Consider the following 16,528-nt stretch of genomic DNA (forward strand, 5'->3'; position numbering starts at 1 on the left):
ATAAAGTTTCATAGTTGCATTCACTTTGGGAGGTTGGCTAACTTTTTCAGTAAAGGCCTTGATGGTAAATGTTTCCAGCTTTGTGGGCCATACAGTCTCTGTTGCAACTAGTCAACTCTGCCATTGTAGCATGAAAACAGTCACAACTTATACATGTGGGCATGGCCAGGTTCCAATAAAACTTTATTTACAAATATAGGTAGAGGGTCAGATTTGGGTTGTAACCCAAAGTTCACCAACCCCTGACCTATTAATACGTGGTGCCAGATACTTATATATTTAGGCACCCAATTGAAAAAATATTTATGTTTGTTATCCTACAAAAAATCAGCCACATAATTGTTTGAATTTTTCTTTCATTAGATGTTTCGATGACTTACTTAAAAAAAAGAACTTACTAGTCCAGCCCTATTTTCTTCTCATTTCTCAACTCATGCGATCTTTCAAATTCAGAAGACCATGATTCATAGTCAATCATATCTAAAAGGTACATTTTCCTTCCCCAAGGAAAAAACTTTTTTTTGGCATTTGGTTAATTTATCATTGTAGAAGGCTGCTGTTTTATTTCTTTAACACATTCTGGAGCAGAGAAGTCTAAGTCCTACCAAAATAATGAGTTTAAAATGACTTCTACTGAATTGATTTCAGTAACTGGTTTTATGAGAAGAGTATGTGAGCAAGGAAAATATGAGAAAATGAGTGCTTTGCATTGTAAATAATATTTTAGAGGGAGGGGCTGGCAAACTGTGACTGTGGGCCAAGTCTGGCCCACTGCCTGTTTTTGTAAATAAAGTTTTATTGGAACACAGCCAGATTCATTCATTTATGTATTGTCTATGGCTGCTTTGGAGCAACAGCAAAGTTGAGTAGTTGTGGCCATATGGACTGCAAAGCCTAAAGTGTCTACTATCTGGTGGTTTGCAGTCAAAGTTTGCTGACCTCTGGTTTAGAGAATTGATCCAGGGCCTTTACTTCCACTCTTCTACCCACTAGAATCTAACTTCAAAAGGAGAAACATACCTGCACTCTACAAACTAGGAGCAACCTTTGCTTGTACTATTTCAGAGTTATTTCCTGCTCTAAATTATGATTAGAATTGATGAGTCCTAAGCAAACCCAAAGAGGAAGAAATGTTTATAAAAACTGTAAATTTAAACTCTGCATTAGTAGTCTTCACTTTGCTTTTTGAATATACCTCTAGGACAAGTATCACAGAAGCAAGTCTACGGTATTAAGTCAATTAGCTTAACCTATTGGTTCTGAATTCCAGAAACATTGTTGAGCACCTCCAACGTGACAGGCATGGCATTAAATTGTGCATTAAGACAGAAGGGTTCTACATAACCTTTAAAGCATTCTTTCTTGAATATGTATTTGTACATCTGTCTCCTGAAGTATTCACATGTGAGATTTAGTGTCATGTGGTATGACTTGGATGTGCATGAATCAGTGACACCAATCAGAATATGCATTCCACGGAGGAGGTCCAGCTGCATCGTAAAATGTGCTTATTATTGTCTGTGTGGTCCCTGTTGGTGTGGGATCACTCCTGCATGGACCAGTGAAGAAATACTTACTCTCTCACAATTTAAACAGTTCATTGAATTATTTCTCCATCAACCATTGTAGAAAAATTTTGTTCTGTATTGCAATATATGATTAAATAGAAAGAAAACGTATGTTCAAAATAGGCAAGTAGCTGTGAGACACATGGTAGTAGCCATAATCAGGAAGGAAATGTCATCTCTACGGGTTATTAACTTGACATACCACTTAGAGGCATGTCATAGGAAAAAAAAAAAATCTTGTTTTTACAGTGAGACAGGCTAACCTTATTTTGACTGTAAACCCAATGAGTTTGTCCTGAGAAGTCAATACTCAATTTAGTGTAAATGAGAACAGCAGCATGCTGCCAATTTCAATAGTCATGGAATCAGTACCAGAAGTGTTATTTTCTTGTCTCTGTCACAAACACCACCCAAGGAATGGTGGGCTAATACTCCACAAACACTTCATTTCCTGCTTACAAATGTCATAAACTATTTGGACTTGGCAGTATCAGCCAAGCATCATATGTTATGGTCAGGATCGATGTTATGTCTAGAAATGGACTGAATTTGTATTTGGGGTTGACAGCTCAGAAGACATAATAGCAGGTACCCCATATGGCCTTTAGTTTGAAATAAACAGCCATCGGGATGAAATATGGTGTATGTTACAATTCAGTCTAAACTACTTTCACAATTTCCCCTTTAATCAATACTTTTGCATTCCTATAGAGATTAAAATGGGTATATGTTGTTGAAATACTATGAAATAATTATTGGGAAATGGCAAGGGCACATTCTTGTCAATAAGACTGATTCTGGGCAGAATGGCCATGTGCCTAGGCAAATACTTAATTTTCCAGTCTTTTCTGTCGCTGGACATGACCTTGTAACACAGATACAGCCCACCAGACATAAGTGGAAGTTTGCTAGGCGGGTCTTCTGATCAAGCTTTTCGTTTTTCTGATAAACAAACTTCGCTGGCAGAGCATTTTGTCCATCGTTTCCCCTCCACCCCTTTCTTTTTGCCTAGAGCTTGAGCACAACACTTGGAGGTGGAGTAGTCATGTTGTGATCATGTGGCACAAAGGCAACACAATGAAGGCGGCAGAGGAAGAAAAAAGAAAGAGCCTGGGGTCTGAGGTCATCACTGAACCACTGCCCAGCCCTGGAACACAGGCTTCTCTTCTGTGACGGTAATACAAACACTCCTTGATGGTTTTATTCACTGCTAGTTGGATTTTTTGTTGCTTGCAACTAAACTCATTTGCAAATGATATAAGAAAAAGGAGATTTTTAACAGGATGCCACTGTGAAAAACAGCTTAGCTGCAGAAAGTCTAGACCTGCACTGTTCAATACAATAGCTACGAGCTACATGTGGTGGTTTAAATTTCAATTAAATTTAGTTGAAGTTAAATAAAAGTAAAAATTCACTAGCCACATTTCAAGTTTTCAATAGCCCCATGTGGGATGCAGCTAACGCTGGATAGTACAGATATAGAACATATCTATCATCATAGAAAGTTTTATTGGATAGTGTCAGTTTAAATAAATCTCGGAGTTAAAAGCTTAAATACGAGGGCATTATGTACACAAATATTTGAAACCAAGTTTAGTTCCATACGGTAAATGCTTTTTTGGTCAATTTCTTTCTTCCTTAATAGGAGTGGTATGTTTGAAAGAGAGAGTTACATAAGATAAGAAGTTTGTGGAATGCCTGCCTGCCTTGCTTGACAATGCAGAAAGGCTAAAAACGGCACATTGGGTCCTCGCAAAGAAAAAATGCTCATCTTCTGGGTACAATGCTCCCTGAATATAGAACCCCTGGCCTTCTATCCACAGACTGTAAAAACAAACATCACACAATGTTCCCTTTCTCCTGCTCCACCTTGTTCAATCGCTTTCTCACAAACATGTACACACAGAATTGGAATTGAGAAGCTCATGTCACGCTAAGTTAGAGACGTGGTCTCTTGAAGGCTGTATGTCTTAAGTGCGGCGCACATCTGGCTTCACTGTGTACATTGTGCTTTCCTGAAGTCGCAGGCCCTGGTGGCTTTGGCTAACACGAATAAGGTTGTCTAAACAGTCCAGGTTCTACCAGTGAATATTCTCAGTTCCTGCTTTAGAAGTTGACAGCAAAGAAAAGTTTAGAAGCATGCTTAGGAATAGGAGTGGCCTGAGGTTTTTGTTGTTTTGTTGTTGTTTTTGTTTTTTAAGCTCAACCAAGGGAGAAACAAAACAAAACAAAACAAAACACCAACCAGGAAGCACACTGAAACACAGCACTAGGAATTCCAATGTAAATTTGTGACCTTTGCTATGGTGACATTTGCCAAGATAAAATTCAGTCTTTTACTAGAAAGAGCAGAAGTTTTTGGAGTTTGTACAGGTCCCAGCCAAATTCTAATTCTGTCATTCCCTAGTTACCTGATTTCCAGCAAGATGGCTGATCTCTGTCATTTGCAAAATGGGGATTATAATGCTTTACCTCAACTCGATGTTGTGCAAATTAAAACAAGATCACAAATACAAGGAGATGAAGCAATACAGACAACCAATCAGTTAGCTGCCAATTTTTTCTCTGCTAATGTATTGTGAGTTGCTTACTACTGTGATATGAAAAATACCACAGAGAGATATTATTTTCAGCACCCACACCTTGAGAGTGAGGGAAACAGTGGTAAGTATGCTTTTAATGATTGAGATTCTCCTTTTTCTCCTGTCCCCAGTTTAGTAATGGGCTGTGTTGTTTTGATGAAAAAACAAAGGGCAATGCCCAGAAATTGTTTATGGAAATATTAGTGCCATTCCTAGATCAAAAGCCCATTCCTCTGGTTATCGGGGAATAACTGATCTGGTGGCAAAGTGTTTATATCGCTAAGTGTGCACAATATTAAAGAGAACATAAAAGACAATACCTGTAAGGTAATCCAGACATTCTAGCAATTTCTTCTCTCGGGAAAAATCTAAGGCAAAGGTGTCAAATGTGTCATTGAGGTTGATTTCAGGAATTAGAACCTGGGAGGACGCAGTTGCCATGGAGACTCTGTAATGCAAACAAAACAATGTTTCAGAAATGTCAAGATGACTTTCAACATCACTGCATAGAAATGAAAAAAAAAGGAAAATAAATATCTCTTAAAAAGTGCTTTTTTACACATGAGTTTTAAGAGGCATCTCAAAATGTCACAACACAGTAACATAAAACAAACGAATGCAAGCTTTAAAAAAAAGTGAAGGAATTGGAGAAAACAACAAAATGGCTTGCCCTCTTCCTTTTTACTATCGGGAAAAAAAATTCCCTGTGAAAGCAAAAGAATATTCATATTTCATGTTGCTGTGTATTTAACAGTCTGGCCTGGTCACATCTAACCCCAGCAAGAAGCGCATAGCTCCAGGCATTTCTTCACACATCTGTCTGGGAAACTGTTTGTTCCTTTCAGACGCAACCCTGATCCACTTCAAAGGAGAGTCTCCAAAATTTCAAACTGCATAAAAGGCAAAGTGAATATTAAAAAAGAATGTTTCCAGATATTGGATTAATCAATTACTAGCCTCTCTCTAAAATAAACATTAAAAAGGGAGTTTTTTGTCTGGCTCATTTTCTTTCTCTTTGTATTCATTTTCTTGCACCATATTCCCAGCAGATGCTGTGTAAAATATTCATGAGCTTTCTCACAAATTCCCCCAGTGGATACACTATTTCTCTTCTTCATTTAGGTTTTCTGGTTAGAGTTCTCATGTATAAACTAAAAAGCAAGGCACTGGTGTGTCTCAATCTCCTTCTATGTACTCTCAGGTTCATTTGGAAGGTTCAGTTATTAATAATGAACACTTTGATTCAAAAATGCAAGTGCTTCTCTTAAAAACAAGAGAATTGTGGCATGAAGCATACCATTTCTGAGCATATCAAATGATGCTGGACTAGTAATCTTGTTGAGTTTGGTATTTTGTTAAGTTCCATAAACAACACTCTTAAGAGCTATTATATGCGGAGTATTGCGTAGGATGCTGGGAATTTTTGAGCAAAGAAACAACCTTGAAACAATTTAGTACTAAATCTAGTTACTTATTTTCTAATTAAGAAAATTGATGCTCATTTATACAAGGCCACAAAGCTAGCTGGCAGCAGCAAGGAGGAGAATTTCAGATCTGTACTCTTCTGTTTCATCTAGAAAAACTTCAGGCCAGTTACTCCAAGGGTTATATGTCCTTTTGAGTCTCTTAATGGCTCTTAAAGCTTTGGATTTACAAATGTAATGTATCTTGGCTCTAAAAATTACATCTGTGGGTATATCTATACAACAGGATATTATTCAGCCATAAAAAGGGATGAAACACTGACACATGCTACAATGTGGATAAAGCCTAAAAACATTATGCTCTGTGAAAGAAGCCATCAAAAAGGCCACATATTGTATGATCCATTTGTATGAAATGTCCAAAAAAGGCAAATATTCATAAAGACAGGGAGTAGATTGGTGGTTGCTAGGGGCTAAGAGGGGAGGGGAGATGGGGAGTAACTGCTTAATGAGTATAAGGCTTACTTTTGGTATGATGGAAGTGTTTTGGAACTTGATAGAGGTGGTGGCTACACAACAATGTGAATGTTCTAAATGCCACTGAATCGTGCATTTAGAAGCAGAGTCTCACTATGTTGCCCAGGTTGGTCTTGAACTCCTGGGCCCAAGCAATCACCCTTTGGGAGGCCTTGGCCTCCCAAAGTGCTGGGATTACAGGTATGAGCCACCACACCCAGCCTTAAAATGGTTAATTTTATGTTGTGTAAATTTCACCCATCTAAAAAAGAATATACCTGTAAAATGCTCAAAATTCATAGAAATACAGTTTCTATAGTTGTATTTCTGGCAGATTTTCAGTGTTGTACAGGAGGGAAGGAGAGAGCCTAATCAACAATGTCATAAATGTAATGATACTGGGATTGAAAGATGCAAGTGAAGAGGTCTAAGCTCTGGTCTAAGGTCTAAGCTCTTGGAGTTTCAAGTGTCTGAATGAGGGTAGAGAATCTAACTGCATCTCCTGACCCTTTCACCAAGAAGTAGTGAATAGCAGAGTTGAGTGCTTTTGTTGACTAAATATTGCACCCTGGGGAATTGGGCTAATTATTGTTACCAACAGCTGCTAATTTAGACTGATGGATACGGAGATGGTTGCTAGGCATTTTTGATTGATGGTCAAGTTATACTTTAAAAATGCTTTCCTTATGACCCATGAACACAAAAAGTCCTTAAACTTCATAGAGGTCCTAGGATTATTCTCAACAAATATTTATGAAGCCCTTAAACTATGCTACACACCAAAGAGCCCAGAATATATGCATTCGATGCAGAAAAGTTAAAAGAAATGCTAAGGTGCCATTTGAACTCTTAAAAGATATTGCAAAGTGAAACGCCAATTAATTCTCTGTCATAATGTCTGGCAGGGAGAACTGTTCTGAGCTACTGGGAAACAAGCACCAAACTTGCAATTGCATTTCCCTGGCTTTAGCAGTTTCCCTGCCCACTGGCAGAAACCTCTTTATTCAGGCTCATCCAAAATAGATTTTGTTCCCAAGTTTCTCCTGGTTCCATGGTCTACAAACAATTAAATAAAACATTTTAAATTGAGTGACACTGTTAATAATGTCTACCATCTTGATGGTAGGAACTTTGTGACATGGGAACCAAAAGGATCAAAGTTCCTAGCCTGGGAGGCAAAGGCTGACAGCAAGAATCAGTGGAGATTACTGCAGCTTTTAACACCTACACATTTGTTTTTTGATGGAAGGAAAGATACTTATCTTTGGCTACAACTTCAAATTCCTAATTGGAGTGACAGGCAAGGGGAAATCTGCCAAATTCAACATTTTAGGCCATGTTTTTATTTCCCAAATCCTTATTGCCCATCTTCTGGCCTTTTGGATAAGTTGCCAAAATCCACTAGGGCTGTTAGTGCTATGCCACTTTCTCAACTTCTTGCTTTACGGCCATGTCTGGGACACATGGGGCCAGTTTTCCAGAAGGTGGACGTGTCTGGAGCTATGCTGCTCACAAGGCTTCTGCCAAACAATGTGCATCACCAAAGTAAAACCCAGTGAGGCCTCACAGTAACAAGATAGGTTTACTTTGGTCAGCCCAGGAATTCCCAAACACATTTGGCCTTGAAAACGTGCAGTTATCTTAATGCCTATGAACACCCTGCAGACACACTTCCAAAACCACTGATCAGATATGCTCTAATTCTTTGAACCAAGCAACATCTTTTCAGAATTGACAACTGGAGTTCTTGGCTTTGTATTCTGCAAAAGATCCTTGAACTGCCTATTGTAGTGAGGAACAGAAGGATCACCTTGAGGAGTCTGAGAACCTCCTAGGTGCTTTGAACAATAGGTACTATTCAGAGGGAAGTTTCTTTTTATCACCTTCTTGATACAAATAAGTTACTGCTATAAGGGATTTTAATTCTAGATTCTTCATAAGCAGACCAACTTTCTTATGCCTGGACTTAGTGAATAGCTTTGCTTATTTAACATAATGCTATAAAGGTGCATATACAATCACACCAAAGACCTATCTACTAGTGTAACTTGAGAATATAGTACATTATACATTTGCATTCATCTAGTGAGTGGGAAGGAAGAGAACTAGTATTTGTTGCATGTTCATCTTGTGACAGAAACTAGGCTAATGTTTTTACTACATTATTGCATTTTATCCCCACAATAACCATCTTAGGTAGGAATAATTGGTCCCGTTTAACAGATTTATGGATCCATTCATTCATTCACTCATTCACTCATGTCAGGCAGCTTGCAATGGGCTGGGGCTATAATGGTAAAAACAAGGTGGCTAGGGTACCTGCCTACTTGGAGTATATGAGCAAAATTAGCCAATGTTAATGAGCAGCCTCAATGCTATCTATAATTACTAAGCAATTAGCACAGAGCCAGACAACCGGTTCCAAAGCAAAAGCATCTCCTACAATGTAAAGCTTGAGGCTCTCTCCCCTTTTGGAGTTGTTTGATGTTTCTGAAATGAAAGAAAAATTTACAGTTTTGATTCAGCTTGTAGGAGGACATATCCACTTTAAGTCGCTTAACGATGCAGAAAATCTCATCTAAGTCTCACTTCAAGAATGCCTGCGGGATTAAAAGTTTGTTCTGCGCTCCACACCTGAATTGAAGAATAAAGACTGTTTGGAAGTATACAGGAGCCAAAGCCCAAGGCAGGCACAATAGGAGACAGAAAAAAGAAGTCATGTCCTAGAGAAGAATGTTAAGTGACAGGTTGATGAATAGGGGCAGGTAGAGAGTAGCATTGGAAAAAAGACACACAAGGCGGGCTAGACTGACATGTTGAAACGTGAAAACAGAGATCCAACTAACACTCATGGAGTAGCTATAATGCTAATGACCTGTTCTTAGGAACTTAAAGCAATGTTATCACAACAGTGACAGCTATTCTGAAACCAATTTTTTAAAATAATTTTTTTATTAGTAAAAACAATTCTTTTGTGGGTATATAGTAGGTGTTTATGTTTATGGAGTACATGAGATATTTTGATACAGGCATGCAGTGTGAAATAAGCACATCACAGAGAATAAGTTATCAATCCCCTCAAGCATTTATCCTTTGGGTTACAAACAATCCAGTTACATTTTTAAGTTTTTTTTTAAACATATGATTAAGTTATTATTGACTATAGTCACCCTATTGTGCTACCAAATAGTAGGTCTTATTCATTCTTTCTTTTTTCCCACTAACCATCCCTACCCACCCCCACTCCCACAACCCCCTACACTTCCCAGCCTCTGGTAACCATCCTTCTACTCTCTATGTCCGTGAGTTCAATCGTTTTGATTTTTAGATTCCACAAATAAGTGACAGCATGCAATGTTTGTCTTTCTGTGCCTGGCTTAGTTCACTTAATGATCTGCAGTTCCATCCATGTTGTTGCAAATAACTAGATCTCATCCTTTTTTATGGTTGACTAGTACTCCATTGTATATATGTACCACATTTTCTTTATTCATTCATCTGTTGATGGACACTTAGGTTGCTTCCAAATCTTAGCTATTGTAAAAGTGCTGCAACAAACACAGGACTGAGGATATCTCTTCTATATACTGATTTCGTTTCTTTTGGGTATGTACCTAGCAGTAGGATTGCTGGATTATATGATAGCTTAATTTTTGGATTTTTGAGGAACCTCCAAACTGTTCCTGAACCCAATTTTCTAAGTAGAAAATAGCTCAAAGACCCATAGTTAAAAAGTGGCAGTGCTAGGACTGGAACCCAGGTCTGCCAACTTCTAGTCTAAGCCCAGTGTCCTTTTTCTATATCCTAGCTGCTGGAAGGATAGAAAGGCTCAGGAATTAGCCAAGAGGATTGACAAATAGTGATGGGAGGAGAGGGGACTGCAGAAACAGAGACAAGGCTCTTGGCAAATTTTTACAGGCTCTGTGAATTCAAACTTGACAGAAGCACATTCTTTGTAGAAAGAGAAATCAAAGTCATGTTCCTGCTCTTGATGAGTTGGGCTTGTTACAGAGAGAGTTGAATGGGAGCAGATACGTCCCACTGGAACTGAGGGAGATTGTATGTGGGCATTCCCACACCTGTGCTATACTTCAGATGCATATCTTCTTTCAGCAATAACTGTTATGGGGTCACATCATCTCTGGTCACTAGGTAAGAATTTATTCATGTGACACTTGGTTGAATCTTCAGGGACTGATGAGGAATGCAGTTCATAATAGCCATTTCATCTGGACATCTCAAAGTTCATAGATGGAGAAAAGTACTCCTGGATTCCGGTTGGAAACCGTGACCTAAGTGTAAACGCTATCTATTAGTGTCCTAGGTACACTGGAGTATTAGTGCTATTTGCAGTTTTTAACTTTAGGGTGAATATTGAGCAACTGGATATGGCCCAGGGAAAATAAACATTTGGAACCAAGGAGTCAGGAGGAAAGAAATGGGCCTCTCAGAGTAAGGAGGAGAGCATCTTAAGTACATAACAGGGATGATAGCCAGCTGTTATCCATGCCTTTTAGAAGAGATAAGTATCTAATCAGCTACAAAAGGAATTTTCCTCAAATATAAGAAATAATACAGTCAAGCCGGTTGGATAGTAGACCAGAGTTGTAAAAACACGATACATTACTCTTTAAGAAGAGTGAAAATGGAGATGTCAATCACTCCTCCTCTATGCGATATTTTGAGAATTAGCACAAGTTTCCGAAACAAGCAAGCACTCAATAAATGTTAGTTTCCTTTCTCTTTCTTTGAATAAATTTGAGTCATAAGATGGCGAGTATTTTTTTTCCTAGGCCAGGGGTTGGCAAAGTATGGTCTACCGCCTGTTTTTGTAATGGTTTTATTGGCACACAGCCACACCCATTTGTTTCTATATTATCTATGGCCGCTTTAGAGCTAGCTACAATGGCAGAGTTGAGTAGCTGTGACCAAGACCTTACAACCTGCAAAGCGGAAAAATATTTACTTGATGATCCTTTATAGAAAAAGTCTGCTGATCTCTGCTCTAGGATGAAGATCAGCATGCATGAGCTCTCTGGGGTCTTCTAGAGACAGGATTCTATTATTGCTTTGGATAAAGTGCAGTTGACTCTGAAAATTAGAATGAATGAAGTCAAAGCCATTAGCCTCAGTTAGAGATGTCATTTATGTGGCATTGGCTGTACCTGGCCCAGCCTAGTGCTTCTCTTTGTTTTTTCATTTATTTATTTTTTTTGGAGAGAGAGTCTCACTCTGTTGCCCAGGCTGAAGTGCAGTGGCACGATCTCGGCTCACTGCAACCTCCACCTCCCAGGTTCAAGCAATTCTCCTGCCTCAGCCTCCCAAGTAGCTGGGATTACAGGTGCCTGCCACCACGCCTAGCTAATTTTTGTATTTTTTTTTTTTTTTTTTTTTAGCAGGGACCGGGTTTCACCATGTTAGTCAGGCTGGTCTCGAACTCCTGACCTCAGGTGATCCACCCACCTTGGCCTCCCAAAGTGCTGGGATTACAGGCGTGAGCCACCGTGCCCAGCTAGTGCTTTTCTTTGGATCCACTAGAATTGCTATAGATGTTTGTGTCAGTGAAGATGAGTAATTTTTATACCAACCAAGTATGTGTGCTGAAGAAATACTTATCTTTGCCAGTTTTACTGCTGAGCCAACCATTCAGATAACATCACATTAAAGCTCCCTACCTGAGAATAAAGAATATTTTAAAAGAAGGCCGTATGAGGTTGACAGCTTGGTCCTTTCTCTCCTGCATGAGTTGGCCTTGACCTTTTCAGGTGAGGCCAAGCTCCTCAACCAAATGAAAATGGGCCTAACAGAGAACAACACCTGTGTGATTTTAAAAAAAATAGATGAGTCCTGTGATGGAAGAAAAGATTCCCTTTAATGTTTTTGCCTTCATTTTGACTCTTTGTCATCAAGTGTACGATAACATCACATCTGAGAGTCACAATAAATGCTGTTTTTGTGCCATCATAAGCTCCCCCCTCGTCCAAAAGCAGGTTGATTTTATTCTTTCTAACTGGTGGACTCTTGTTTCAAAGGCCTTGAACTCCAGACTCCAGGCTATTACTGAAAGGGCTTTCACATGTCAAAAGGAAGCATCTTTAGCTGGAACAAAACAGCTCAAAGCCTCTATTCTCTCTGGTACTGAGCCTTGAAAATGAAAATAAAAGCAAGGCGAGGGCAAGACCAACCAATCACACCGCAGATACAAGAGCCCAGCAGCCGAGAAGTTCCCAGGGGCCCCTGCACTCACCTCTCGGTGATATTCTTAGCAGTCTGTAGGAAACGCGCATGATCATTCTCCTTCAGAGAGTGTTCCGCTTGGGAGATGAGTGATGCGGACCGCTCAATGCACTGTTTGCAGTTTGCAATCTGCTGAGCCAGTTTGCGAAGCCTCATCACCTTGAACAAAAGAGGCATGGAGAGAGATGGTTACATGGGTGGTCTTGCTTAATGAAAAGGCATCAGGCTGGATCCTTCATTTTGTTGTGTTATCCTTCCATAAAAGTTCAAAAAGCAGGCATAGAGATATATCAAAATATGGAAAGCTCCGTTATGGGACTCTGGTTTAGATATTCTTTATCTCATTGGAGAAGCATTGCTAATTCGTTTTACGAGGAAACACTGAATTGTGAATTGCTTCCCTGTTGATGGGAAAAAAAGGTGTTGCCCGGTGGCAACTTACAAAGGGTCACCAGACGTCTTCCCTGGACTATTCCACACAATGACTGCAAGACTGTAGGGAACCCTGGAACTTTCTCTATCTCAGGTTTATCTTCTTTTCATCAAGAAGATAAAACATCTTTATAGGTGGTGAATCTATGGTTTAAATGAAAACCATTTTCTAAAAAGTTTTTTTGTAATTCATGTAATAAAATCGAGAATGAAAAGCATTAGGTGTTACTATTTCCCACACTACCTAAAACTCGTGTTAAATTAACAGAAAGGGAGCATTTTTCCCATTGATTAATATTTTTCCTGTTGAGCAGATGAGAGAAAGCCAAAAAAAGCACAGCTGGGCCATTTCCCCTCACTGGGAACGTCATTTCCAGGCACTTTGTGCTTACTTGATAACTAGGAACTATTTTGATAAGCATTTCCCAGTTGGGATAAAAACGCATGATTGCTCCACAACCTCCATTCCAATTCCTGATTCTGTCTCGCTTGAAAATGTCCCTCAAACGTAATTAACCATAACCTCCGGGGCAGGCCAAGATAAGTCCAAGGTAACCCACTTGACCGTTCGCTCTGGTGTTTGAAATGTGCTGTGAGATGAAGTCCTCTGGCCAGAAGCCAAGTTAAAATTAGACAGCTAATTGGAATTGCTGTGTGCCTACTGCCCCCAACCACACACCCAGGGACAGGTTTCCACCGGCTTTATGATAATTCTGGAATGGAAAATAGCCCTGGGTGAAAGGGTACGGAGGAGGCCAGTTAATCTGTCTTACAGACAAGGCTGGCTCAAGGCTCTCTCCAGAATTCCTGCTAATTCCAAGAAATTCTTTCTTTCTCCAAGTCGTCATTACCATCCCTGTATAACTCTAATCTAAGAAAAGGAAGGAAAGAGATGTCAGAACTTGAGGCCTCTAAGGAACATCCAATTCCAAGTATGTACTATAAGCAAACACAGGAAATTCATACTGAATTAGAGGCAGCAAGCACAAGATTTCAGGCAAGGGTGAGAAAAATTCCTGAAAGAGTCAGAGAATGAAGTGTCAAAACTTTAGGGCAAATAATATATGATCGTGAGCCTGGTAAAAGACTTAATGCATTATAATTATAGTTACTGTCCCCAGTGGATTAATTGTATTCATTAGTGGAATAAAATAACACTTATTTTACACCAAATAGAATTTAGCCTCTGGCATCATTCTATCTGGAGGCAAAGCTAAGGAAGGCATCCAGCGCAGCGCAGGATATTAGAACATGTTCATAAGAAACTGTCAGAGGAAGGAAAATTCCAGAAGGAAAACTAATTTACAGTCCACAGAACAAACCAAGTGAATGGAATATTTAATCACACAGCATAAAGAATCATTTAAATTACATGGCCGAATTGCAGATGTTTAATACAATTCCAGCAAAAGAAAATAAGGTCAAAATATTCCTTTAGAATAACTTCATGACAACTACTTATCCTTTAGATATGCCTATTAAAGACCACACACATTTCAAATGCGATGATGCTTGAACTCCAGTTTCTTCTTTTTTCTATCATGATATTGAACATTAAAAGTGACATAACAGGAAAAAGAATAAAAGAGCCCTAAATCATGCAAAAATTAAAGCAAGACAAAATGAGAGTCGCCTGTGAAAATATCGGAATGTTCTACAGAGAACAATTTTGGGCATAATTTTAGTTATAGGTTAGTGTACAATTTCATCTGATACACCTGATTTGAGCTTTGCAAACCTAGTGTAAAAGAATCAGCTGGGGATCATTTTGAACGAAAGACAGTAGATGTTTGGGTCTACGCTCCAATATTTGAGTTAAGGAGTTGTAATTTGCAGAGCAGGAGGAATTTGCATTTCAACAAGCAACAAATGTTTTTAAGCCTGCAGGTGATGAATCATTAGGACAGTCAGGACTAGCCTTTAAAAAACCAAATAGAAGAGGAGAAAAGCAAATAGCAGAGTGCATTCCTGGTAGAAAAGGCAAGTTGGGTTTTGTAAAACCTTTTGTGTGTGTGCATGCGTGCACGCTGTATTGTGATGTCATATGTATTTCTTACTGCGGGTTACAGTAAAAAAAAAAAAAGAAAAAAGAAAAACACTGCTCTAAGTTAGGTGTTCATAGGCTGTGATCTGTGGGCCAAATCAGCATACAGCCTGTTTGTGTAAATAAAGTTTTATTGGCATACTACCACACTCATTGATTACACATAATCTATGGCTGCTTTCTTGCTACAATGTTGTGCAGAAGTGAGTTGCTGCAACAGAGACCGTATGGCAAAGCCTAAAATATTTGTTATCTGGCCCTTGACAGAAAAGTCGGCTGACCCCTGGCTTGATTACAGTCAGATGGCCCTGATTTGCAGCACACTCTGAAACACTGTCCTACTTGTCACAGCACTTCAAACTCAGACACCCAGCATGGAGCGAAGTACTTAGTTTTCTATTAGACAACACTTTTTAATGTATTATTTTTAAAAGCTGACAAGGTGAATAAAATTTGATGTTTAAAAAAATTAGATACTGACACATAAAAAGATTCTGTATGTGTCTGCCTTAATGTTGCAAGGGAAATATTTTCCAGTCAGCTCTTCATTTTTCCTTTGGGAAGTGAGATTACCACATTGTAACTTTTGGAATTTACTCTCTACTAGTCATGGAAATAGTTTGCCTGCTGGAATCTCCTTTTAGCAGGGACACAGGGCTGTTTATATCATTTTATTTGCTGTTTATTATACCTTACACATTCTTTTAAAAGCCGCTTTATTTTGCTTGAAATGCATTTTAAACACTTATTTTTATATAAATCTTTTTATATGTATGTAGGATACACACCCCAAAACAATTAGGTCCAAACAATGCATCCTCAATTCACACAAGTATCTGAACTGAAAATGAGGCCTGTTCTCACCATCTCTTTAAGGCCATGGAGAGCTCAACATTCAGTCCAAGTTAATTTTCTTAAACTTTTAAGATTTAGTGTACATAAAAGGCAGTGAAGAAAAGGGACCCTTATTTTGTTGAGCTTTGGCCTTCAGAAGTCTACCATAGATCTCTGTGTCTGAACATTAAATGAATGAACTCAATCTGAATTTAGCTCTTTGTGTGTTGACATGAAACTTATCCCCGACTACTGAAAAAAAGAAGAAAATTCTTTCCCAGGGAGCCTCGTGGCTTAAGACTCTCCAGTCCGCCCACCTATAAAGGCTGTCGAGTTAATTTGTTTCAGAGAATGCACAATGGTCCAAGAGCAGGAATCATCAGTAGGTACTAACGTGTAATAATATCACCTGCTTGGTGACCTCATCAACTGCAGAATTTGAGGTGAGTTTGACAGCTGAGTGACTAGTGTCAGAGATAGACAGGGGCAAAATAAGGCAGCTGATGAAACTCACTTTTGTGATCTCCACAATTCTGCCTGGTTCTTGCTCCACCTGCCCACTTCCAATTGCTTGTCAGAAGTCCCCACCATCCCTTCTTTAGACTCAATGCCCTCAGTTGCCACTGCCACCCTGGGGTGCAGGGACCCAAGTCCCCCAGTGAACCCCAAGTCCACACTTGCCCTCCCTGTCTGGCACCTCAGATTTCCACGGGTTGGCATTCGCACCCTTCCTCTTAAAAACAGGCCTCTGACACAATATGCCCTGGCTAAGGACTTGAGTCACTGTGAGTTTCAGGGTTTGGAATCAACTAGTCCTTGGGCATGTGCCAAAGTACTAACTCAAGAGAAAAGGAGTGCGGCCCTCATCTTTCCCAAGTAACATCTGCTTTC

General features: G+C 39.3%; 1 protein-coding gene across 11 annotated transcripts in view; it reads right to left on the reverse strand.

Annotated features, from left to right (window-relative positions):
- The window catches only part of MID1 (midline 1), a 388,305-nt gene that overhangs the window by 24,651 nt on the left and 347,126 nt on the right, over positions 1–16,528 (reverse strand). For all 11 annotated transcript variants that reach the window (XM_055377019.2, XM_055377024.2, XM_063702812.1 and 8 more), the window contains exons 5-6: positions 12,338–12,486; positions 4,471–4,598 (exon numbers count right to left, since the gene is read on the reverse strand). In XM_055377019.2, coding sequence (XP_055232994.1) covers positions 4,471–4,598; positions 12,338–12,486 — 277 coding nt within the window. The remainder of the gene's footprint in view (positions 1–4,470; positions 4,599–12,337; positions 12,487–16,528) is intronic.

The sequence above is a fragment of the Gorilla gorilla genome, chromosome X (genome assembly GCF_029281585.2).
Source record: "Gorilla gorilla gorilla isolate KB3781 chromosome X, NHGRI_mGorGor1-v2.1_pri, whole genome shotgun sequence".
Classification (NCBI taxonomy): domain Eukaryota; kingdom Metazoa; phylum Chordata; class Mammalia; order Primates; family Hominidae; genus Gorilla; species Gorilla gorilla.